This window comes from Amphibalanus amphitrite, unplaced genomic scaffold (assembly GCF_019059575.1).
Source record: "Amphibalanus amphitrite isolate SeventyFive unplaced genomic scaffold, NRLGWU_Aamphi_draft 000265F_arrow, whole genome shotgun sequence".
NCBI lineage: Eukaryota > Metazoa > Arthropoda > Thecostraca > Balanomorpha > Balanidae > Amphibalanus > Amphibalanus amphitrite.
This window is the reverse complement of record NW_024881760.1, coordinates 493,714-518,897: the sequence shown is the minus strand read 5'-3', so window position 1 is coordinate 518,897 and position 25,184 is coordinate 493,714. Positions and strand designations below refer to the sequence as shown.

At 50.2% G+C, this 25,184-nt stretch overlaps 1 protein-coding gene across 1 annotated transcript in view; it reads right to left on the bottom strand.

Moving 5' to 3' along the window:
• LOC122386875 (low-density lipoprotein receptor-related protein 2-like) overlaps positions 1-25,184 on the bottom strand; it is a 43,106-nt gene that overhangs the window by 752 nt on the left and 17,170 nt on the right. Inside the window, exons 5-18 of the mRNA XM_043376565.1 lie at positions 23,552-23,704; positions 17,582-17,728; positions 15,328-15,480; positions 7,566-7,718; positions 7,139-7,291; positions 6,156-6,308; positions 5,767-5,919; positions 4,540-4,692; positions 3,849-4,001; positions 3,489-3,641; positions 1,898-2,050; positions 1,502-1,654; positions 480-632; positions 66-209 (exon numbers count right to left, since the gene is read on the bottom strand). Coding sequence (XP_043232500.1) covers positions 66-209; positions 480-632; positions 1,502-1,654; positions 1,898-2,050; positions 3,489-3,641; positions 3,849-4,001; positions 4,540-4,692; positions 5,767-5,919; positions 6,156-6,308; positions 7,139-7,291; positions 7,566-7,718; positions 15,328-15,480; positions 17,582-17,728; positions 23,552-23,704 — 2,127 coding nt within the window. The remainder of the gene's footprint in view (positions 1-65; positions 210-479; positions 633-1,501; positions 1,655-1,897; positions 2,051-3,488; positions 3,642-3,848; positions 4,002-4,539; positions 4,693-5,766; positions 5,920-6,155; positions 6,309-7,138; positions 7,292-7,565; positions 7,719-15,327; positions 15,481-17,581; positions 17,729-23,551; positions 23,705-25,184) is intronic.

Genomic DNA, 25,184 nt, shown 5'->3' with positions numbered 1-25,184 from the left:
GATAGTTGACTTAGTGATAATGGAGGTCACGATTTACGCATTTACGTCGATGCCACTCCACTCACCGCGTGGCTTAGCGCAGCGTTTGGAGCCTGCGGCATTTTTGCAGCACTTTTTGTCATTCAGTGTGCCACAGTCGGTATCTTGGTCGCAGTTGCTGCTGCCCGTCCCAACACGAGTGGGATGGGGACACTCTCCCGGCTTTGGACCTGTGGACAAATGACATTAATGATAACATCGTACTTTATTCTTTAATATTTTGCTATATTTTTCTGATTGGGGTCATATCATGGCTTCATTTACAGTGCTGCAATCATTTTGTGCAAGGTATAGGCAGTGGTACACTGTACTGTTAAATGTTCACAAAATTATATTCACACCGACATCCGAAATGCAATGAGCAGCGGACAGGCTAGCTCGTGTATGTAAGTACATTGCTACGTAACTTACAAAATGTATGTCTGCGTGTGACGTCATACCTGCGGGCTCTTCGCACGAGGTCACACATCTGTCCGTCCGGCAGCATTTTTTGGTCCCAGGGCAGTCGCCGTCACTGCTGCACAGCTTGACGATCTCGTGGGGCCGGCAGCGGCGAAGTATGAACGCCCGGGCGATGCACTTTCCCGGTTTTACTACGAACAGAGGATCCAACACAGTGTTATAGTGATGAAGAGCCCGGGCCTCGTTACAGCGACAATGCTTTTTTTATTTTGAATTGAGGTAAAACTGGAATAGTATTTTTTTGCTATTGCAATGCTTGTTCAATGCTGATTTATAAGATACGTAAATTCCGGCAATGCAGCTAAGGATTCTCATGTTCATGTAATTAATAAATAAACAAATCAAATACATACAACAGATATAACCCGGGAGAAGGCCATTCTATTACATGGCAACTCGGGCTACCTTAACCTTCCAGGCGGTGGGGGAGGGGGCATTTTTTGCCCCTCCCCTTTAGTTTTTTTTCGATTTAACTCCAGAACCGCTGCCCCGATCATCACCAAACTTTCATTGCCCTCCTGTGAGTAGCTTTTACACATTGTGACCAAAATTTTTCCAAAAGCTATGATAGGTTGGCCGCTAATGACGTCGGAGCGACGTCATTTCTGCCATTTTCGACAAAAAAAAGGTTTCGCGGGAAGAGCTGTCAGGCCTACAGCTTTGTTTAGAGGTACAGAAAAATGTTTTGACATAAAGGTGTAGAATAACAGGGCTATAAAACTGCTATCTCGGATTTTTTTTTAATTTTTGATTTTAACCCCCAAAAATCGACCCGAGGTTGACCCCGAGGTCAATGAAATTTGCTTTCCATAACCAAATTTGACAGGGCTATCGAACACCGTTTGAATTTTACGGATCCGCCCAGTAGTTTCGGAGATACGGGGGGCCAAACATATCCCCACCCCACCGCGCGGAAGGTGGCCGGGAGGCCCGGGAGGCCGGGTTAAGGTGTTAAGGTATATTTCCCATTTTGAATTATACGTTTACGGATGTAACTAACCGTTAGATGACGGACTGGCGCAGCGTTTGAATCCGTTGGCATTTTTGCAGCACTTTTTGTCGTTGTTCTCCCCACAGTCTGTATCCACATCACAGCGGCTCGAGGTTCCAGACTCGACCTGGGACGGGGCCGGACACTGTCCGGGCTTCGGAGCTGTGTAAAAATGGCAGGATGCGTGGCAGTGAATGTCTCTAAGTGCTGCTTCTGATTCTGTCGTATTTAATGCCAGTTTTTTTTTTGTCACAATACTCGTAGACCAGAATTCATTCGGTTTCTTTGGCGATAAAAGACTATCATATTTTCAAAATGCATGAAGACTGTAGCTAACGAGAAGATATTTTTTCAATAATTTGTTCATTGTCTTTTTCTCGCCAAGAAGTTTCAACTTCCATTTACCTGCGGGTTCTTCGCACGAGGTCACACATCTCTCTGTCTGGCAGCACTTCTTGGTCCCCGGACAGTCACCGTCACTGCTGCACAGCTTGACAATCTCCTGGGGCCGGCAGGCTAGAGCTATGAACACGCGGTTGATGCACTTTCCTGGTTTTTCTGAAGAGAGAAACGCATGCCGTTACCCACTTTAGGCATTAGCATACACATCACTTATGCACAGCAAAACGCTTTGTTCGTTTAGGGTTTCGGGAACTTCACAATGTTCTTCTCCTTCTAACTAGTGGAAGATCTTGTTCATTAACCCGCCCCCGCTAGGCTATTCAGCCATACGCGCCCTGTTGGGGGGGGGGGGGGGTCAGATTCTGTCCCCCTGTCTAACTTCCGAACCGATGGTCGTAGAAAGACGGGGAAAACGGCAATCGAAATCTCTCAACAAGGCGGATCTTAAAAGGCCAACATTTTTTTGCTGAAGTAGGTCAGAGGTCAGGTCAAGGTCAGGTCAAGGGTACAAAATGCAAGTTTCTACATTATCGGCCTATGCACCGTAGTTGCCGAAGAATGGACTGAGACTGATTGCCTAAAACGTGTTCTTAGGCTACCAAGACAATATTCGTTGCATACAATATCATTGAAAGGTCAAGGCCAAGGTCAGGTCAGGTCAGGTCACCAAAAACAAAATATAGAAAAGGGCATGTGCGACACATGTTTTATGGGTCATTTTATTCATAGAATTCAATAGGCACACTCAATAAGTGATATGGACCACCTCTGGATGAGTTTCAGGTCGAGTCAGGTCAAGGTCAGGTCAAGTGAGGTCAAATTTTGAAGTTGGTTGTTAAGGCCTAAAAAGGGGTCTATCTGATGTAGTTTTTCACGGCGAATCGAATGGTTCTATTTTGTTTCCGTACGAGGTCTAAAACTTCCAAAAAATCATTTTTCAAAAATTTTGTGTGTCGTGACGTCATAAATTTTGAATAACTTACACATTTTTGAACTGATTCTTCTGAAAATTGGTATCTAGGTCCACATAGACCACTTCTCTGACACAGATTCCGGTTTTTTCGATACACTAAAAATTTTGGATTTATAATTATTTTCCCAAAAAAGTCAGTTATTGAAGAAAAAAATTGCGTCAAAATCCAAAATTTTCAAAAAACCGAGATAGCCATTTGATAGACAAAGTAGAATCACGTATGACCTTTTATTGTTACGTCTTGATTTCTTTAAAAATGAAGATGTTAGCGGCGTTTGAAATTTTGCCGTTTTTGAGGCGAAAATGGCGAACATGACGTCACTAAAACGTCATTTTCTCAAAAAATTTCCGACGGATTTCGCTTAACTTTTCAGGGAACGTGTCCAATTGATGTATGATAAGGTACTGAAAGTTTGACGTCGCTGGCGCAACGCGCTTAAAAGTTATTGGCGAAAAGCGGGAGGGGGGGGGGTGGCAAATTCTGCCCCCCCCCCAGCGGGGCGCGGGTTAAGGCACAGTCTGCATAATTTATTGCACTATAGTGATTACTTTGTATAAGAACCTACCACACATTTCACAAAATTTAGCAGCAATGCTCCACTAAGGCGATTCATTACCGACCTGTGGATGGTGGACTGGCGCAGCGTTTGAATCCGCTGGCATTTTTGCAGCACTTTTTGTCGTTGTTCTCCCCACAGTCTGTATCCGCATCACAGCGGCTCGAGGTTCCGGACTCGACCTGGGACGGGGCCGGACACTGTCCGGACTTCGGAGCTGTGTTAGGGAAACACGTCAGTAATCGTACCAGCGCGACAGAGAGCATGCAATGATTTTTGTTTTAAACATCGCAATGTTGGCACGTTTTTTATCGCCATGCATGGGATTGGAGCTATCATTTGTCAGGGCACCGGTCTATTGGGTCTATTTGTCTATTGGGACTATCACGTCCTATGAACTCTAGTAAGCTTATGGTGTGTCTACCTGCGGGTTCTTCGCACGAGGTCACACATCTCTCTGTCTGGCAGCACTTCTTGGTGCCCGGACAGTCGCCGTCACTGCTGCACAGCTTGACGATCTCGTGAGGCTCACAGGCCAGAGCTATGAACACCCGTCTGATGCACTTTCCCGGCTTTTCTGTGGACGGAGGATCGAATTAAGTGTCCGACTGTCACAGTAATGTGGAACCGGGGCTTTGAACTTTAGCACTGCAGCAATGCCCTTTTCCTTTTGAATTGACTGAGAGTGCAAACAAAAAGAAAGATGCTTTAGTGTTTGGAATTTAGATCCATTCATATCATATTATGATACGCAAGATATAATTCAAGTCAAACCAGAGACATACCTCTAAAAATTGTCGACAAAATATTTTGTATTGAACTTCATATGGGAAATATAAAGCCAATGTTAAGCTACTTATGGTCCTTTTTCGACGAAATAAGATTCAAAAAGAGGGTCGAAAAATGGGTTGTAAAAGTTCCATCAATACTTTTTCATACAATGGCGGGCGACAAGTATTCGCTCATGAAATAATTAAACCATGCGTTATAAGTTAACTCAGATTACAACTCACCCAGACGCGACCCATTCTCCTAATCATAAATGCGGGTCACTTTAATTTTTCACGTTTAGGAATAGTCAATACCAATAGATGTTTTTTATGGATACAACCGACCTTTGGACGCCGGGCTGGCGCAGCGTTTGAATCCGCTGGCATTTTTGCAGCACTTTTTGTCGTTGTTCTCCCCACAGTCTGTATCCACATCACAGCGGCTCGAGGTTCCAGACTCGACCTGGGACGGGGCCGGACACTGTCCGGGCTTCGGAGCTGTGTCAGGGAAACACGTCAGTAATTGCAATAGCGGGTCAGAGATCATAAAATGATTTTTTAAGATCACAAGGTCAGTGCCAGTCATTATAAACCCTCGCATGTGTTGGGGGGGGGGGGGGGGCGGTCGGATGGACCTTCCCAATGGTTTTTCGCGAATAACTTGTGCAAAAAGCGGCCGATCGCTACGAAACTTTCAGTACCTTCGAGTTGATCGATTTTACATCCACTCTTAAAATTTCATGACCCTGACCCAAGTGACCTTTGATCTGTGACCTATTTCTCGAGGCCATGTTTGGCCGGAATCGCGATTCAGCGTCTGTCGGCTCGCATTAGCCGCGCGTTTGCAAGCTTTTCGGGGTTTCAAACGTTCAAACATGTGATTTGTTGTTACTCCCATGCAATATGGTGGATGTCAAGGTCACCTGAAGGTCAGGTCAGGTCATTGACCTTTGGTGACCTCGGTTCACTTTTTCGAGTTTTACATGTTTCTAGGCTAGTTTTTGGAGCTGAATTCGAATTTAGACACCATTTAAACATTTACAAAGTAGTTTTGGTGCCTCTGTAACATGTTACGAAGTGGTCAAAGGCGGTTGACACAAACTACGAACACCCGTCACGACCTCTACTGGTTGACCTGACCTGACCTGACCTGACTTGACCCGACCTGGTCGAAATGCTTAAAGACATCATCTGTGATCAAAACTAACACGATATTCGTGATCGGCACCCCGAAAACCCATACCAGCCACACTTGACGACTTTCTAACAGGTCCCGATTTTCCGACGTTTGGGTCATTGACCTGACCTGGAAGTTCAACCAGTGGCTTAGGTCATTAAAATTGGGTATCATCGGCTTTCTCTCGTCACGGGCAACACGTTCGTTTTTTCCGCGAAGCTCTAGCTCGATCAGGGGCCAAGCGGCAAGGAGGGGTCCACCAACCGACCCCCCCCCCCCCCCACACCTTAGAAGCTGGCAAGCGCCGCACACATGCGAGGGTTAAGGCCATCAGAGCTTGACTTTTTAGGCTTAAGGCTATCACATCTTATGGATGGCTGTTATATAGCGTCTACCTGCGGGTTCTTCGCACGAGGTCACACATCTGTCAGTCTGGCAGCACTTCTTGGTGCCCGGACAGTCGCCGTCACTGCTGCACAGCTTGACGATCTCCTGGGGCCGGCAGGCTAGAGCTATGAACACGCGGTTGATGCACTTTCCTGGTTTTTCTGAAGACAGGAACGCATACCGTTACCCACTTTAGGCAGCAGGATACACACCATTTAAGCACTACAAAACACTGTTTTAGTTTGTTTAGGGTTTCGGGAAATTCACAAATGGCACAAGCCTGCACAATTTATTACACTATGGTGATTATTTTGCATAAATACCTACTCGTCCCACAACACAATTCACAAAATTTAGCTTATAATGGAATGCTCCACTTAAGCGATTCATAACCGACCTTTGGATGACGGACTGGCGCAGCGTTTGAATCCGCTGGCATTTTTGCAGCACTTTTTGTCGTTGTTCTCCCCACAGTCTGTATCCACATCACAGCGGCTCGATGTTCCGGACTCGACCTGGGACGGGGCCGGACACTCGCCGGGCTTCGGAGCTAGAGATATTTCGCAGAAAAACGTAGCAGTGTCAACAGTACTCACTGTTCAAAATATATAACGATATCTGACATGATCTATGTAGACTAGTGGTGTCATTTTCCAAAAAATGTCTGACCGATACCGACCGAAACCAAAATTTGGGAAAAATTTCCGACCGAATGCCGACCGATAACATCCCAAGCCAAAATTTGACCGAAATTTGACCGAAATTCTATTTGTTATTACTCTACCACAAAATTCAATTATTTGGTAATTCTGATGGAAAATAATGGGAAATGGCATTTCAGTCCAAGTTCAGTCAATTCTTAGCCACTGCAAAATACATTTTGTGGTAGACGTTACATTTCTAAGGGTAGGGGACCCCAGGCCTTTGGGGGAAATTTTGCAACTCTTTATCATTAACATCCCAATAAATTTCATTTTAACTAGGCAAAAATGGAATACTTTCTCTTTTTGAAAATGGTTTCACTGACAGGGTAACCGAAAGTGTCCGATTTTTAGGGGGCCTGACCGACCGATTACCGAATCGGTCAGCATATCTTTTCGGTGACCGAAATTTTCGGTAACCGATTGACACCACTAATGTAGACCTTATAATTTTCACATTGTGGGCACGCGAATCACGTTTCTTTCCCAGGTTAAGGCGTACCGCAAAACACTTAATACATCGGACTGCGAGCCTTAATTGATTTGTGTAACTTTAAAGGAAGAAATAAATGCGTCTTCGATTGGTATCCTGAATCCTCACTTCTCATGTTTAATTATCCACAGATAAAGCCATGGCAGCTATTAATTATACGGCTTGTATATAATTTGCATGCGTTACCTGCGGGCTCTTCGCACGAGGTCACACATCTGCCAGTCAGGCAGCATTTTTTGGTCCCAGGGCAGTCGCCGTCACTGCTGCACTGCTGCACAATCTCGTTGGGCCGGCAGGCCAGGGCTATGAACACCCGTCTGATACATTGGCCTGGCTTCTCTGAAAAAGGCCAAATCAATCGTTTAGATTAGCGATTTTTCTAATTCGCGTACATTGACCGTTTGCGGCACAGTTCCACTTTGAGACAATGTCGTCGTATGAAATTACGATTCTTATGCACATCGAATCATGGCTTCAAGCCTGCATATTCAAATGCATCTTTCAAACGACCATTTCATGGAAATAAAAGTGCTTCGGCAATTGAGTTTGAGGCTAAAAATTATGCCTTTCAATATTGCATTTCATTTTACGATTTCAAAGATTCAGAACTGACCTTTCGACTCGGGTTTGACGCAGCGTTTGAACCCGTTGGCATTTTTGCAGCACTTTTTGTCGCTGTTCTCTCCACAATCTGTGTCCACGTCACAGCGGTCTAAGGCTCCAGACGTGACCTGAGAGGGGTCCGGGCATACTCCGGGCTTCGGAGCTGTGTGAACAGAAAAAAATGGCTGGAAATGTCAATATCGCATCAATAGCCTCACGACGGACATCAGGACTACACTGTGACAGGGCGCACCATCTACGAGGCTATATCGCTCTTACTAGGCATTAGGTGCAGGATTTGGTCAAGTTAGGTTCATTGAAGCCGCTCTCACGGCGGCCTATGATACACCTAATTTAACCAAATCTGCATGAAATATTTTTACAATAAATATCCTCAGGTTATAACTCTATTTTTAGTTGTCTTGTTGTATAACATATGCTTGTTTTAGGTAACATAGTTGGGGAAGAACTTACTTCAATTCACGTTTGTTTGGTTACCGACTTGTTTCCGTTAACCCTCGCCCCGTTGGGGGGGCCATTTTGGCCCCCCCTGTGGTTTTTCCTGAATAGCAAGAAAACGGCGGCGCGCAGCGCCGCCAAATTTTCAGTACCTTTCCGGGCATCAATTTGACACCTTCACACCAAATTTCAAGTCTTAGGTCACCTTAGGTCAGGAGTTATTGAGGTCAAACTGAGGTCATGTTCGAGCAAAAATGAGCAAAAAACATGCAATCTTGAAACGCTCACCAAATCTACAGTTATCAAGCAATTTCAAAGTTCTTTATATGGTCTAATAGACAAAAAGCGGCGCTACAAAACTGCTATCTCGGATTTTCAAAATTTTGGGTTTTTGACCCAAAAAAATTCAAAAAATTGATTTTTTTAGAAAAACTAAAAACAAATCCAAAATTTTTCCGAATTTCGAAAAAACCGGAATATATGTCATAGTCCCTGCGCTCTTCTATATACATACCAAATTTCAGATCGATATCTCGTTTTTTGGCCAAGTTATAGCGAAAAAACTGTTCAAAAATGATGACGTCAAATTTTTGAACTCAATTTTTAGCAATTCTAGACCTCGTACGGCAAAACAAAGACCACCATTGAACTCCCCGTGACGAGCTGCATCGATTCGATACCCATTTTATGCAAAAATATCAACTTTGAAATTTGACCTAATTTGGCCTGACCTTGACCTGACCTTGACCTGACCTTGACCAAAACGTGACCTAAGCTGGCCCCAAAGGCTGCCTGACCCACATAATCGCATTTGTCATGTAAAATGGACCATAAAACATGTATCACACGACACTTTCATATTGTGACCCCCCAGTGACCTGACCTCAGTGACCTGACCTGGTATCAGTGACCTCAACTAGCAAAATATGTGTTTGAAGAACATTTCCCCATCGATGATTTTCAATGAAATGCATTTTACTCGATTTTACAACGCATTTCTTGAAATGCCTGTAAACGGTGAAAATTGGACCTTTGACCTGACCTGTGACGTCATCGGTTTGACCTAGGTCAATAAAATTGGGTCACAAGGTAGTTCCCTGATAGGGCTATCCAACACCGTTTGCCGCTTGTCGCTACGTTGCGTGGTTCTCGAGATCTTAGGGGGGGGGGCCAAAATGGCCCCCCCCCCCAACGGGGCGCGTTGCTCGGCAGAGCCCAACGGGGCGCGGGTTAAAAGCAAGTCATAATAACGCCATTAAACATAGACGCGGGAACCGGGGGGGGGGGGCAGCCTAACCCCACAACTCTGGGGCCGTGGGAGCGTTGCACAGCTTTGAGACGGAATACCGCACTTTTTTGCCAATGTTCTCTTTTTTGTTGAAAAATCAAAGGGATGAAAAATAAGTGGCCTAAAACCAGTGAGAAAACTAGATTTGGGGGTAACGCTATAGGTTGATCTCTATTATGGTGTGCCCCTCCCCCGTCTGAAAGTTGTTCCCGCGCCCTTGCCATTAAAATTCATACGCCGAAATTAACACAACAGTTTAATGAAAAAGCAAACAGCGTAAAGTGCTTACCCTGAAGCTTGTTAAATAAACAATGTTTATCATACAACAGTACTCCAAGGAAGATGGAATTGACGTTCTATTTCAATCTCTCTTGAGGCTTACTATCCTACCTCCTACTTGATATGGCCTGTGAGCTACCTGATTAGGTACAAATGAATGACAATTCAAACGACCACGTTGTCTGAAGTCCTTTATCGTTGACAGATGTGTGCGCCTCGGTCGACGGCTGCACACTGCTTGGGCCCATGGGGCACCCGATACCGAGCTGTTGACGTCATCTCGTTCGCTGACGTCACACCTACCCTCCTTTGTTCCTCCATAGCCTGGTGTAGGTTAAAGACCGCGTGTGTGCGTGGCCGAGGCGACCGATAAAGGACTTCAGACAACGTGGTCGTCTGAATTGTCATTTATCCGTCGCTCTCGTGCTCGCAAAAACCGGACTGTGATTTTGGGACTGTATTCAGCTAGACCGGTTTTTGGTGAGGTGACACATGCCCACCACCCCACCGAACCACGAGACGACGGAGCTTTGGCGCGAGCGGGAGAAGTAAACGGACTCCATCCGTTAACAGAGAATCCGGCACGAGAGTGGTCTTTTCACGTCAGTTCCGTGCAAAATACATTAACGCTTGGCGTTAGAGGTGCAACCGGCCCCCCGTTTCCTGGAGGTGCCCGGCATATGAGGGAGCCGGCCACAGAGGGTGCGGGCGCCAATAGGAGGCTAGATAAGCGCCAGCGGTCGGGTAAGCAAATACGGCCCGCCCGGCCTGGCGAGGACACTGCGCCGGCCGCCGGGCGCCTCCAGTGCGTGAGTGGCACGTCAGACGGCGGCCGCTCTTGTTTTTCGTGCGTGCGCGCTCAAGCCGCTGCGATCATCTCCCGGAGATGGGACGCCCCACACGCGAAAGGGCATCCGGTAAGTCACGCCTGCTTGCTGGCGTCTCCCCATTGTGTCCAGGCTGTCACGAGCGACCCCACTACCAGCAATCTTAGGCCCGCGGGCGCTCCGTGCCGGCGTACCTACCGCCCCCTCGTATTGTTGTGTTGAACATTTCAGAGTGGTCCACGTTCCACTCGTGTGTCGATTACTGCCGTGGCGATCACGTGGCGATTACTGCTCCTTTGCTTGTCTTACCGCCGACACGTCCCGCGCCGTCACGCCGCAGCTGACATCCCATGCTTATGTCATGATAGTTTCTCGGACGGCCAGTCCGCCCTGCCCTACTATAACGCCCATCTCACCCGTCGCCGGTGAGATTTCCCGTCGGCTATTAGGCCGTCACGCCGCCGCTAGCATGGCTTCTATCGTCAGTCGCCTGGACTGTGCCGTCTTATACGCTGTCACGCCGCCGCTGACAATCAACTATCTCGCCCGTTGCACGGCCCGTTCCGTCTGTCATACGTGGTCAAGCCGCTGCTGACTACCTCTTCTGTCACACGGACTGTTCGTCTGTCATTTACACCGTCACGCCGACGCCAGACCTCGGTCTTGCCGCCGCCGCCCCTGCCTCGCCCGTCACCCAACATGTCACGCCGCCGCTGACACACCCAACCGTCACGCCCGCTACGTTCGTCGTCACCGCTGTCATGCCGCCGCCGACAGCCCACCGTCACACCTGACGCTTCCGCTGGCTGTCCTGCCGTTTGCCACGACCCGCCCGCCGCCTGGTCGCCCCGCCGGCCGCCACCCGGCAACCCCTCCCCCCCCGCCGGCCGCCGCCCGGCCGACCGCCGCCGCGGCAACCCCTCCCCCCCCCCCCGCCGGCCGCCGCCCGGCCGCCCGGCCGCCCGCCGCCCAGCCGCCCCGCCGACCGCCGCTCGGCCACCCCGCCGGCCGCCGCGCTGTCTCTCCGAGCCGGACTGTCACCTGCCACCGCCTGAGGCCGCCGGCCGTGCCTTTGTCTCCCGGTGGCACCTCCCTCCCGCCAGTCCCGCCCCGCCGCGCGCACCCCGGCCTGACCACCCTCCCATCCCGGGCCGCCGCCCGCGGCCCCTAGCCGCCCGTCTGTTTGCTTAGCGCTGCCTTTCCCACCGGTGCCCATTCTATCGCGCTCGCCCTGCTCATATACTCGCGTCCCTCTCTTACACTGACGACAAAACAACTCGCTATAACAACAACACTAACTAGCTATGACATTTCCGAGATCAGCTGATCTTTCATGTCATACCAAACTGTCATGCCCGCCGCGCTCTTCACCACCGCTATCACCGCCGGCCGTCTCTCCCGTTTGCCATTTTCCACCTAAGCCTGAGGGCTGTTCACGGGCCCTGTGTGCGGTCGGACCGTACACAGCCTCCAAGCTCCGCCCACTGCGTCCCCACGTCAGCCTTCCGTCACCGCACAGCAGCGACCGCTGTGGCCGGTCGGACTGGCCACAGCGGACCGTCCACCATGACGTCATGACGCAGCCATGACGTCAGAGCCGTCTACCCATCCCCCTGGTCACCCTGCCAGTCACTGCGGCGCCTCTCTGGACCGGGACCGGGCTGTCTCCGGCCACCGCCGCGCCAGCCGAACGTTTGTTTGCTGGCGTCCCCCCTTAGCTGGTGCACTTGTCTCGCCGCGCTCACCGCCGCGACCGGCCCCTGGCCACCCTATCAGTATCGGGCCGGTGGCCCCCAGCCGTAAGTCTGTTTGCTTAGCGCCGCCCTCCTCACCAGCGCTCGTTGTTTTGCGCTCATCTGTCGCACAACGCTGCGTCCATAGTTGTGTGGTGGTTAGCGTGACGGATCCGTTTGTGTGCCGTTAGGACTATCGCCAGGGTGTCCCGGTTCGATCCCAGGTGGCGCCGGACCTTTGCGCTGCGTTAGGCAAGGTATCTTCAGCACAGGGGGCTGCGCGCCTGCGCATCGCGCCTTTGTTGCCACCTACACCGCTACGTCACGAGCCGTCACGCTGCTGCCGGTCATGCCCGTTACACGGCCACCGCGTCTGTCATATGCTGCTGTCAAGCCACCACCACCGGCCGACCTGTCAGGTTCATCGCACGAGCTGCCTATCCGTCACATACCGCTACCACGCCGATGCCGTCACGCCGCTGCCGACAACCTGGCACTGTCACGCCGCTGCGGATTATCATCTATCATCCCCGCCGCACAGGCTGTCCGCCTGTCACGAACCACTGCCACGCCGCCGCTGACACTTCTGTCATGTCTAACGCACTGAGTGTCCGTCCGCCATATATGTAGGTACTGCTATCACGCTGCTTCCGACCGTTCACGATCATGTCTAGCCCAAGCGCCCGGACCGACACGCCTCCCACATACCGTCGCCATGCTGACACTCCAGTTCTACCCATCCCGGCCGCCGCCCGGACCACCCCGTACGTCTTAACCGCTGCCGCGCCGCCGCGCCGCCAACGGCACCGGGCACACCTACCACGGCAATCGCCAGGCCCACCCCCTCTGTCACATACCACCATCCCGCCGTTACCACAAGCACTCCTATCATCTACCCAGCCACCCCGGCTGTCATGCCGCCGCCGACAGAACCTTCGTCATGCCAGCGCTCTAGCCGCAGGCCTGTCACACGTCAACGTCACTCCGCCGCTGACAGAGCAACGGTCATGTGCGACGCCGACGGCGGCCCGTGTACCACGCCGTCCCCCACCCGCCGCCTAGACCGCCCGCCGACAGCACTCGTTCTGCCGCGCCCGCCGCCGCGGCCGGCCTGATAACCCTCTCGTCTCGGGCCGTTGCTCGTAGGCGCCTGTTTGCTCAGCGCCCTCCCCCCCCCTCCCCCCACCTCAGCGCTCTTGTACCGCGTTCGCTCGCCGCGGACAAGCGCAGCCTCGTGTTGTGTTGGTTAGAGTGCGGGTAACCGCCGGTGTGACAATTCGGGCCAAATCGCACGGTGACCAGCTTGATTCCAGGAATCGGCGGACTTGTACGCATCGTTGTGAGGTATCCGTCCCTACCAGGAATAATTTTATCTACCTGAATGTTAGGAGACAATAAGATAAACAAGACCCCTCCCGACACATGATTTGTGAGACAGTCACAAGCTACCTAGGTGGCGCATCCTATCCACCATTGCACATCTGTTGCATCTGTATTTCAGTTATATTCTATTATCATTTACATTAACAGCGCTTCTCGCCGGATCACTTCAAAGACGACGGTTCTCACTTGACTTTGCCCCATAACTGTGCCAAACTGACTAGGCGTCCCTCCCATCTCACGTCAGTCCAACAACTCCACTTACGCTGTCGATTGTCGAACACGCCTCAACAATGTCCCACCGCTGCTGTTATGCCTCTCCGGACAACCCGTGCCGTGCCCGACACGGGCGTCTTACCCGTTGCCTATACTACTGTCATGTCCTGCCGACAGCCCTCAGCCCTGAGCCCAGCGCAGCGGTATACGCACGCCGCGGCTAACAGCCGCACCGTAACGTTTCGCAATTACCGTACGACCGTCACGTATGTACTGACACCATGCCCTGCGCTGTCACTGACCGCCCCGCCCGTTCGTCATGTCGTTCCCACCGCCGCCTAACCCGCTGTCGGAGGCCGCGCCGTCCCTCGGGCTCGGACTGCGGCCAGCCACCGCCGGCGATCGCCAACCGCGCGCTTGTTTGCTAGGCGCCCACTCTCCTCCCTGCCCGCACTTGTATGGGCGACGCCGTTATCCGCCGGCCTCCCACCCGCTCTTGGCAGCCCTCGCGGCTCAGTGGTTTGCCCGGGTGGCATGTGCGCCGTGTGTCTCTGGGATCCCAGTGAACAGGCTCAGTCCCAGAGAGCTATGGAAGTTTGTACAGCGATACCGGGCGTGAAATCCAGCGCTGCGCCCCTGCTACGCCCCGTTTCCACTCACTTTCTACCCAGCGTGGCCGGTTGGTGACGCATTATACGTTTGCTAATGCTATCCCGTGACCTCACAGCGGCCGTCACCGAGCTCGTTTTTCCACCCCAAAAGTCCCGGGGTACTTATGTTCCCCCGCGCCCGCATGGCATACCTCATGCCGCCCCTTGCCGGCATCGTGCCCATACATTTGGGCAAATTTTGGCGTCTTTCAGCTAGGGAGAGCTGGAACACACGCAATAGGAGCTGGCGGAGGTCGAGGCCGCACTACGCCAAATCCTCCCGGATACCGAGGTAAGAGACGGGTAGGTCCGGCCCCTCAGTTCAGGCTCATCACACCACGCAGGCACCGGCGACGCCAACGTTAATGGTCTTTTCACGTCAGTTCCGTGCAAAATACATTAACGCTTGGCGTTAGAGGTGCAACCGGCCCCCCGTTTCCTGGAGGTGCCCGGCATATGAGGGAGCCGGCCACAGAGGGTGCGGGCGCCAATAGGAGGCTAGATAAGCGCCAGCGGTCGGGTAAGCAAATACGGCCCGCCCGGCCTGGCGAGGACACTGCGCCGGCCGCCGGGCGCCTCCAGTGCGTGAGTGGCACGTCAGACGGCGGCCGCTCTTGTTTTTCTTTTTTTTTTCTTTCTTATTTTTCCTTTGTCTCCTTCCGTCAACTCCGGCGTCTTTCAGCTAGGGAGAGCTGGAACACACGCAATAGGAGCTGGCGGAGGTCGAGGCCGCACTACGCCAAATCCTCCCGGATACCGAGGTAAGAGACGGGTAGGTCCGGCCCCTCAGTTCAGGCTCATCACACCACGCAGGCACCGGCGACGCCAACGTTAACGACGGATAAAAATTTGTGTGGCTAAATTGAACTGTCAACGTGATCCAAAAGTACACAGGTAAAAGGGGTTTTATGGGAAGCTTGTCCTCAGTTCCCATTCATACCTGCAGGCTCCTCGCACTGCGTCAAACACCGCTCTGTCCGACAGCACTTTTTCGTTCCCGGACAGTCTCGGTCGGTACGACATAGCCTGACGTGCTGATTCGGGAAACATGGAATGGCGATGAACACCCGTCCGATACACTTTCCCGGCTTCTCTGGAATGTCAAGGAGGTGGTGTCACGATTTGCACCTACTTTTGTGATTCGCTGTACGTCCAATCGCTACTGAACATTTTTTTTTCGAGTCTAGGAGGTAGCGGTGTATGCTGCCCATCGCAGCACATGACACACATGCCTGTAGGAACACGATTCCAGCGAGGAGAGTGATGTGAGCAACGGACGAGCATTTAGCAACGATCAACCAACACTTAAAACTGAACATATCCAGGCCGTTCCCCAAAGAGGGCTGCACTCCAAACTTTATTTTGCATATTGGTAGACTCTTTTCCTTTTGCTCATGATATATACCTATGTAAGTTCAATCACGCTCGCTTATACATATATCTATATTTATGTATACCTCGTATAATGGGAGAATTGATGTCTCGCCGGGGAGGTGTAGCGCTGATGGCTGGCACCAGCAGAAGCAGCACGAGCCAGGAGGCCATCCTGTCGGCAGCAGTGAGGTCGGACGAGTGGCGAGATGGTCCTACAGCGGCGACCGGCGCGGCCAGCGCCAACACCTAAAGGTTAACACCTGTCATCTGTCGGATCTGTCACTCTTGACAGCTCGGCGACGAGTTCAGTGTGACAGCAGCGCTCGGTGGAGTGACAGTTTCATTCGTTTTATGCATGAATTGTTCAGTTGTCGATAGGCATGGTGGTTTATGCACGGGCCCTTATTCGATCAGCCCTTACCTTCTTCGCTTGACCGATTTTCTCATCCGTCTCAGTATGGATGTTTAAAAATGGACTGTGTTGAATAAAAAAAGAAACAGATCCTCCCTGTTGCTATTCTTTTAAATCATGTATTCAGGAGGCACTCAAATGAAACACAGTAGTGACTCCTGGTCGTGCAGTGCCTGAAATGGAATATTCCGCTGGATGCCAGGGAGATTCCAGATTCCGGGAGATTCTGGATACCGTGGAGCTTCCACGGGTTCTAGGAAGATTACAGGTGCTGGGGAGTGATTCCGAGATTGGCGAGAGCCCGGAGAGGGGAGATAGGGAAGACGGGGAAAGGCTGGAGACTGAGTGATTTCGGATTTGGAGAGGTTCGGGCGAGAGGATGAGAGGCAGGAGAGAAGGGTAAAGGAGCCGGGGAAAGAGAAGCCGGAGAGGATTGTCGACTGGAGGCTGCCTCAGCGGCCGACCGAGCGATGGTGCATTTCAATTTGAGACTGAGATGTGAAGGAGACGAGCATTGCAGTCTGCTTGTGGTGCTGCAGGAGATTATTCGGCAATCTCGAGAATCTTGAGCAGACCACCTGATAAGCAGTCCAGTGTTCGTTACGGTCGGCATGCGGCTAATCTATTTTTGTTTTTGTCCACCCCGTTTCGATGTGTTACGATCGGGCCACCACCCCAGCCCAGGTTTGTCTGAGAGATGCCAGTGTCAGGACTCGGGAGTCTCCATTGCGCCCTATGCTTCGCATTCCTTTGATGTTCTTCTATAGCAACTACTGTAGCAACTTGAAACTAGGCAGATCTGTTATAACCCATCGACGTTTATTGCCATATTATCCACTGCAATAAGAGCCGAAGCAGTGCATTGCTCAGAGCCCATTCATATAATGCCATGCTGCCATTTCATTTCCACATGAGGCATGTCGACCGTCGATAGGTGCAAAGACGCTCGCTGACATGGACACGTAGATCTCAACACCGACACCAAATTGCCGCTCAGAACACTGGAGTGAGACATTCTCTGCCGCAGCCATACGGGCAGCACAGTTTGTCTGGCAGACACTTTTGGTCATTGAAGCAGTTGCGTTCGGTGACCACGCACGGCGTTACGACTCCGCTGGTGTCCGGACACCGACCTGTGGCAGAGCAGATGGCACTGATTAGTTTCTCAGCTCCCAAGCACGAGCAAATGTAGGTGGATGGAAATCATTTCACAACGGATACCTCCCCGCATATAGCCTCGTGCCAGCGGGGATGCAATTTTTTTTTTTAAATTAAAACGCCCAAACCCTACCCATTGTTGCCAATTATACATATGTAAGTAGTGTACATATCTATGGTAAGTACCATATCTTTAGTCTTTACTTCACAATTAAAATAGACATATATGAAGGATTTCGTTTCAGCTTACCTCGCCGCGGTTCGGCGCAGCGTGTGAAGCCGGAAGTGTTTTTGCAGCACTTCCTGTTGTCGGACGTGCCACAGTCTGTGTCGACATCGCAGTTGCTGCTACCTGGCTCCACAACCGATGGATCGGGACATTCCCCAGGCTTAGGAGCTGCAGAGAAAGCACACAATATATGCGTGAAATGAGTTTCATTAAACATATTTATTACATGAAGAAATAGTATGCAGTGCTCTAGCGAGGAACATCTTGATATATGTAGTTAGGATTTTAAATGACCTTTTCCTCGATAATTAATTTGAAATTCAATAAAAAGTAAATATTATATTGTTTGGCATTTTTTTGGCAAACAATATAATATTTACTTTTTATTGAATTTCCAATTAATTATCGAGGAAAAGGTCATTTAAAATCCTAACTACATATTTATTACATGGCTCGTACATAAACTGGGTGTGCGATATTTTGGAATGTTGACTACAATTTTCACATTCAATTTTCTTCTCAGGGATATCATATTTTTTGTTAATGACGCTATGATAACGGCCAATAGTAATCCACACGTCTTTTAATTTTTTTAAATTTTCTTCTGAGAGACGACAAATTTAGCGACATTAATTAGCAAGCTGGAACGAGCCATGAAATAAAATAAATACTGTACGGGGCACAGCCAAGAAGAAAATATTGCTCTCTGTGACGCCGATGTAGCCCTCGGGTAAAGACCTCAACAAGCATTATTGCCTTTGGCTACGCCTGGGGCAATAAAGCATGCTTTGGTCTTCATCCCCGGGGTACAGTGACGTCAAATCGGGCAATAATGTTTACTACCATTGCCCGTTACCCCATACAGTATTCATGTAAAGATTGTCAATGATAAAATCGTTTTAGTAGAGACAAACGGAATAAAAAATGGCTTAACCCTCGCATGTGTAGGGGGGGGGGGGTCGGATGGACCTCCCCATGTTTTTTCGCGAATAACTCGCGTAAAAAGCGGCCGATCGCGACGAAACTTTCAGTACCCTCTCATTGATCAATTTTACACCTACCCTGGAATTTCATAACCCTGACCCAAATGACCTTTGACCTGTGACCTCTTTTCCGAGCCCATGTTTGGCCGGAATCGCGATTCCGCGTATGTCGGCTCGCATTAGCCGCGCGTTTGCAAGCTTTTCGTGGTTTCAAACGTTCAAACATGTGATTTGATGTTGCTCCCATGCATTAGAATGGGTGTCAAGGTCACCTGAAGGTCAGGTCAGGTCATTGACCTTTGGTGACCTCGGGTGACCTCGGTTCACTTTTTCGAGTTTTACATGTTTCTGGGCTAGTTTTTGGAGCTGAATTCGAATTTAGAGCAACCATTTGAATATTTACGAAGTAATTTTGGTGCCTTCGTAACATGTTACGAAGCTGTCAGAGGCGGTTGACACGTACTACGAATACCCGTCACAACCCCTACTGGTTGACCTGACCTGACCTGACCCGACCTGGTCTAAATGCTTAAAGACATCATCTGTGATCAAAACTAACACGATATTCGTGATCAGCACCCCGAAAAACCCCTTAGCAGCCACACTTTATGACTTTCTAATAGGTCCCGATTTTCCCGACTTTGGGTCATTGACCTGACCTGGAAGGTCAACCAATGACCTAGGACCTTAAAATTGGGTATCATCGGCTTTCTCTCGTTACGGGCAACACGCTCGTTTTTCCGCGAAGCTCTAGCTCGATCAACGGCAAGGGGGGTCCAACCGACCCCCCCCCCCCCCCTACACATTAGAAGCTGGCAAACGCCGCACACATGCGAGGGTTAAACCGCGAACTAAAATCACATAAGCCAGACATATTCGGTTAAAGCCGGGCATGACAATGTAACAATCACAATGACAATGGCAATAATGCATGCATATGCATACAATGACATGATGATGCATATGGTCATTTCACGATGGAACCGTGCAAATTATATTAGCGGGAAGTTGCGCCCTAGTCACCTCCCACCTCCGCCAGCGCCAGGTCGTGCCTCAACACGGAACAGGCCGTGCCACCTAGGTGCGCCGGGGAGAACTACAGGTCGCATAGTGCCACCAGATGTCGCGCACACACGATAGGCGCAGATAAATAGATTTTAGATCGTGGGTGATATTGTAACAGCGTTGATTTCTACCATGCATGTATTTTAGCAACTCACAGCGTGGGCGTAGGCACTGGAACCACAACGGCTACCACAACTGCACGTAAGTATGTCCGACATACGACTTATGTTTGGACTCTAGGCAACGCTGCCCAAGCGGCCTTTTCCGTTAGGACGCCGAGCGACGGAGTGCGCGTAGCAATTTTTTTTTTTTGTTGTTTACCGGTTGAAACCCGCGGAGAGTAGAGTGATAGCTTTAGCGGCGGCTACCGCCACCATGGGTCGACCAAGAAGGAACACCGGTGAGTTACCAGCTATCCGGCCTGTTAGTTACGCGCGGGCCCTTCGCACGAGGCAATCATGGCGCGCCCCTCTAACCGGCGGTCTAATTTTCGTCAGCCAATTAGTCTGCCAAGTGTCTTGAATACTGGCAGTTGGCACTTTTGTTCTGTTACTACCCTTCGCCCCATACTAATGTGGCCGCCCGTCTCAGATACTCAGTTGGCCCTCCGGGCGGTCACATACACCAGCTTGTAGCTTGGCCCTGAACTATGCCCTGCCCACTGGCATGTCATGCCATGCCAGCGCCACCTTCACAATCTTGCTCGGTTACATGCACCAGTGTCATCGGTTCGCACTAAACAATGCCCTAACCGCACACTGGCACGCCATCCCGAGGGCATGCCCGACAAAGCCGGCCATACCCAGGGGTGGAGATTTGCCTAAATCCCAGGGGATGCTTTGCTGTTTGATACTTTGGTTAACAAGCTGCTATGTTGGTTTTGCATTGCTTGTGGGGGTGCTTTGCGATATGAGGGGGTGCTCGTGCACCCTCAAACCCCCTTTTCTCCACCCATGGCCATGCCTGACTGCCAGCAGTGACCTGACACCCAGTCGGCCCGCTGCAGACCGGTGCAAGACGACACCCCGGATCAACGGCCGTCCGACCGCCGGCCACGGGCCCGTCGCGACCTTGAGCTGACGCCACGCCGGATGAGTCACCCGGCCGCCCCCCGGTGCGGAGGACTGTCACGGTTGTCCGCTGGCCTGCCCCAGCTTACAACTCACTGTCAACTACCATGTCATTACGTCGCTACTAATGACATGACTGCTGGCCTGCCCCAGCATACCACTCACCGTCACCTACCATGTCATTACGTCGCTACTAATGACATGTCTGCTGGCCTGCCCCAGCGGTCAACTTTGGCGTCTTTCAGAAGAGCCCAGGAAGGGGCCAGGGGTCGAGGCCAGCCAATGCCAAAACACCGAACGTATAGCTCCGCCCGGACTCACTTAGCAACCTTAACGCTAATGGTCATTTCACGATGGAACCGTGCAAATTATATTAGCGGGAAGTTGCGCCCTAGTCACCTCCCACCTCCGCCAGCGCCAGGTCGTGCCTCAACACGGAACAGGCCGTGCCACCTAGGTGCGCCGGGGAGAACTACAGGTCGCATAGTGCCACCAGATGTCGCGCACACACGATAGGCGCAGATAAATAGATTTTAGATCGTGGGCATGGGCGGCGCCACCGGGGGGGACGGGGGGGACAGGTCCCCCGCTATCGAAAGTTAGGGGGTACAGTACCCCCCTATCGGCGAGGCCCGTTCAATAGTTGATAATAATGCATTATAGAGCTATCCGTCGCATTTAATGCATCGTTGGTTAATCAAGGCAGGTTCTGAATAAAGATTGCTGTTGGGATGCATCGCAGGGGGTCCTGGCCATCTGCAAAAGGTGTGGAGCTGTGATGCCTGTAGTTATAAGGTGATCGGCAGGGCCTCGGGGATCGTGCCCCCTTTTTGGGGCGGCAGGCAGGGTTATTACTTATTACCTCCCCACCCCACTGCCAGACCCCATTGCCGATAAAACCAAGTTCACTGAAACTCCATAGATTTCCGTTACTATATGAAAATTTTCCATTCCTAATTAGTCAAATTCAAGCATGGCAGTTCTACCACAGGGACCATTTGAAATCTATGCCATTTAACCCCAGCACTTGTGGGGAGAAGTGTTCGGATAGATCACAGGCAGGACCAAAAAAGCACACAGTAGCCCAAGACCTTATAATTGGATAATGGATATAGCATCGGCTCCCTCTCGTCAAGGGGTTCGATAGCACTCGTTTTTTTTTTTTTGCAAAACTAAGTTCGGTCGGCGGCCGAACGGCTGGGGGTCTAATCGAGCCCCCCCCCATCCCTCCCCTTCTTACGTCAGCGGCTGTGAAAATGCCATTACCAGCTGTTGAAACATGGCAGTTGCTTTTGCATGAGTGCACGAAAGGGTTTTAGGTCCGTGATACGTGAAAGGTTCTACATGAAAATTGAGATACACCAGCTTATCAAATTGTGCTCACTGTGGTGCGCTCGGTTTTACCTTGACTAGTCTTTGAATTCTGGGGTGAAACAGACCAGTCAAGAAACCTGTTCCATAAGGAGAGCCACTAATGCTAAAGAGATGTGGGATGAGGTTTCCAGAGACCTTCATTACCTCCTAAAGTGCCCCGCCATTTGCCAGTCCCTGCTGTAGTTGTTACGATTGGAGGGTGAATATGAGAACGATGCAGGTCGTGCCAGCTCGATCATGACGAACACAATGGTGCCGACATCACAGCTCTACTGCCATTTTTGACGAAGTTAATCAACAAGCACCGGAATCCTACCCTGGGGCATTTCACCTGCAGAGGTCGCCGAACCTGAGACCCTTTCACTCAATTTTTTTCAACGGTGCATGCGCTCGTTTTTCCCGCGAAGCTCTTGGTAAGTAAAATCCATCAGAAAGTGTGATCAAATAACGGCTGGTGACCTTCCATGACCTAGCATGGCCTTTTGAGTGACCACCGATGACATGACCACTGACGGCTAGCCATTAGCTGCACCCTGCCCGTTGCATATGGATCAGGTGGTGATGTCATGATTCTGAAATTATATTGCAGTTTTGGCGCACTTGTCAGAGCAGAAGATATTCCCACTTTTCCTCCATGACTATATGATGGTGAAGCCCTGAAGCTGACCAGACGTAAGATCGAAAATTTGAAAGTACGAAACGTAAGAATAGCTGGCACTGCTACTCATACCTAAGCAATTCGCAGCTTGTAGGAAACCAGCTTTGAGTTGGCAAGACTGCAAATTTTGATTTAGAGGCAAGGATGCTTGAAAAGGTGATCGATCTTAGGTGTCCTAGGATAAGTTTGGAAACGGGATGCACCATTCGATGTGTTTTGGGCCTTGCCAAGTTTCGCGGCGTTACGTGCCTCGTTTTTTTTTTGCATACACGATCAGTATCTACTTTTGGGATTTTCGGTCCCCGTCCCCCCCTATCGAAAACCCGTGGCGCCGCCCCTGATCGTGGGTGATATTGTAACAGCGTTGATTTCTACCATGCATGTATTTTAGCAACTCACAGCGTGGGCGTAGGCACTGGAACCACAACGGCTACCACAACTGCACGTAAGTATGTCCGACATACGACTTATGTTTGGACTCTAGGCAACGCTGCCCAAGCGGCCTTTTCCGTTAGGACGCCGAGCGACGGAGTGCGCGTAGCAATTTTTTTTTGTCTCCCTCTGTTCTTTCTAGGGCGTCTTTCAGAAGAGCCCAGGAAGGGGCCAGGGGTCGAGGCCAGCCAATGCCAAAACACCGAACGTATAGCTCCGCCCGGACTCACTTAGCAACCTTAACGCTAACAGTAACTTATGCATTTCATTCGATGCGCTCACCCTTTTCATTTTGCAGAAATCTTTTGTCATGCAGATATTATTTTTGCATGCGAGCCTTAAAGGCAAAACAGAGTGTTCCATAAAAAGCACGAACACAGTATGACTGTGTGTGCGTGGTAAATCATACCTGCGGGCTCCTCGCACGAGGTCACACATCTCTCTGTCTGGCAGCATTTTTTGGTCCCCGGACAGTCCCCGTCACTGCTGCACAGTCTGACGATCTCGTGAGGTTCGCAGGCCAGCGCTATGAACACGCGGTTGATGCACTTTCCCGGCTTCTCTGGGGATAGAACAGGAGCTGGTTGTCAACGGTTATCAAAGAGCGCCATTGATGAAAACATCTGCGCGTGTTGCATGAATTTCCAGCACTGCTACATTAAAGGGCAGCATCCGCCTCTTTGCAAGAGTTTTCCCAAGGTTCAAAAGTGTTATTTACAAATCACTCCACCGAACGCATCCAAGAGTGCGAGTCACCACATTCATTAGACCCGCAATGGGAAGAGAGTGCCTTTTTACGGTGTGACTCTTCAGGTTGAGCTCATAAATTCATTTGGGTATCCACTTTAGGAAACTGTAGTCAGTGACAGTGTTAATCAAAATGAACTGCAAATGACAAATTGAAGGTCGACAAAAGCTCCACGTCCAGTAGCCAGCAATACCGTATCGCACTTCTATTGAATAAAATCCTAGTGCCACACAAAACATAAAGAATAATGAGCATCTCTGATTATAAAGCTAGGTGCTGCAAGTGCATATGTCGGCTGCGGCAGCCCATAACAACACAGGAAGGACAAAATGTCACTAGCAAATTTTCACAACACATAAATACTTCTCAATAATTCAGCTATGCTATTTCAACCTATGCCATATGAGCTATAACTTAACCCTCGCCCCGCTGGGAGGGGGCAATTTGCCCCCCTGTGGTTTTTCTTGAATAGCAAAAAAACGGCAGCGCGCAGCGCCGCCAATTTTTCAGTATCTTCCCGGCCATCAATTTGACACCTTCACGCACAATTTCAAGTCTCAGCTCACCTTAGGTCAGGAGTTATTGAGGTCACACTGAGGTCATGTTCGAGCAAAAATGAGCCAAAAACATGAAATCTTGAAACGCTCACAAAAGCTACAGTTACCAAGCAATTTCAAAGTTCTTTATATGGTCATGTAAACAAAAGACAGCGCTACAACACTGTTATCTCGGATTTTCAAAATTTTGTGATTTACACCCCCAAAAATTCAAAAAATTGTTTTTTTAGAAAAACCAAAAAAAATCCCAATATTTTTCCGAATTTAAAAAAAAACCGGAATATATGTGATAGTCCCTACGCTCTTCTATATACAAACCAAATTTTAGATCGATAACTCCTTTTTGGCCAAGTTATAGCGAAAAAAACTGTTAACCCGCGCCCCGTTGGGCTCTGCCGAGCAACGCGCCCTGTTGGGGGGGGGGGGGCATTTTGGCCCCCCTAAGATCACGAGAACCACGCAACCTAGCGACAAGTGGCAAACGGTGTTGGATAGCCCTATCAGGGAACTACCTTGTGACCCAATTTTATTGACCTAGGTCAAACCGATGACGTCACAGGTCAGGTCAAAGGTCCAATTTTCACCGTTTACAGGCATTTCAAGAAATGCGTTGTAAAATCGAGTAAAATGCATTTCATTGAAAATAATCGATGGGAAAATGTTCTTCAAACACATATTTTGCTATCTGAGGTCACTGATACCAGGTCAGGTCACAGAGGTCAGGTCACTGGGGGGTC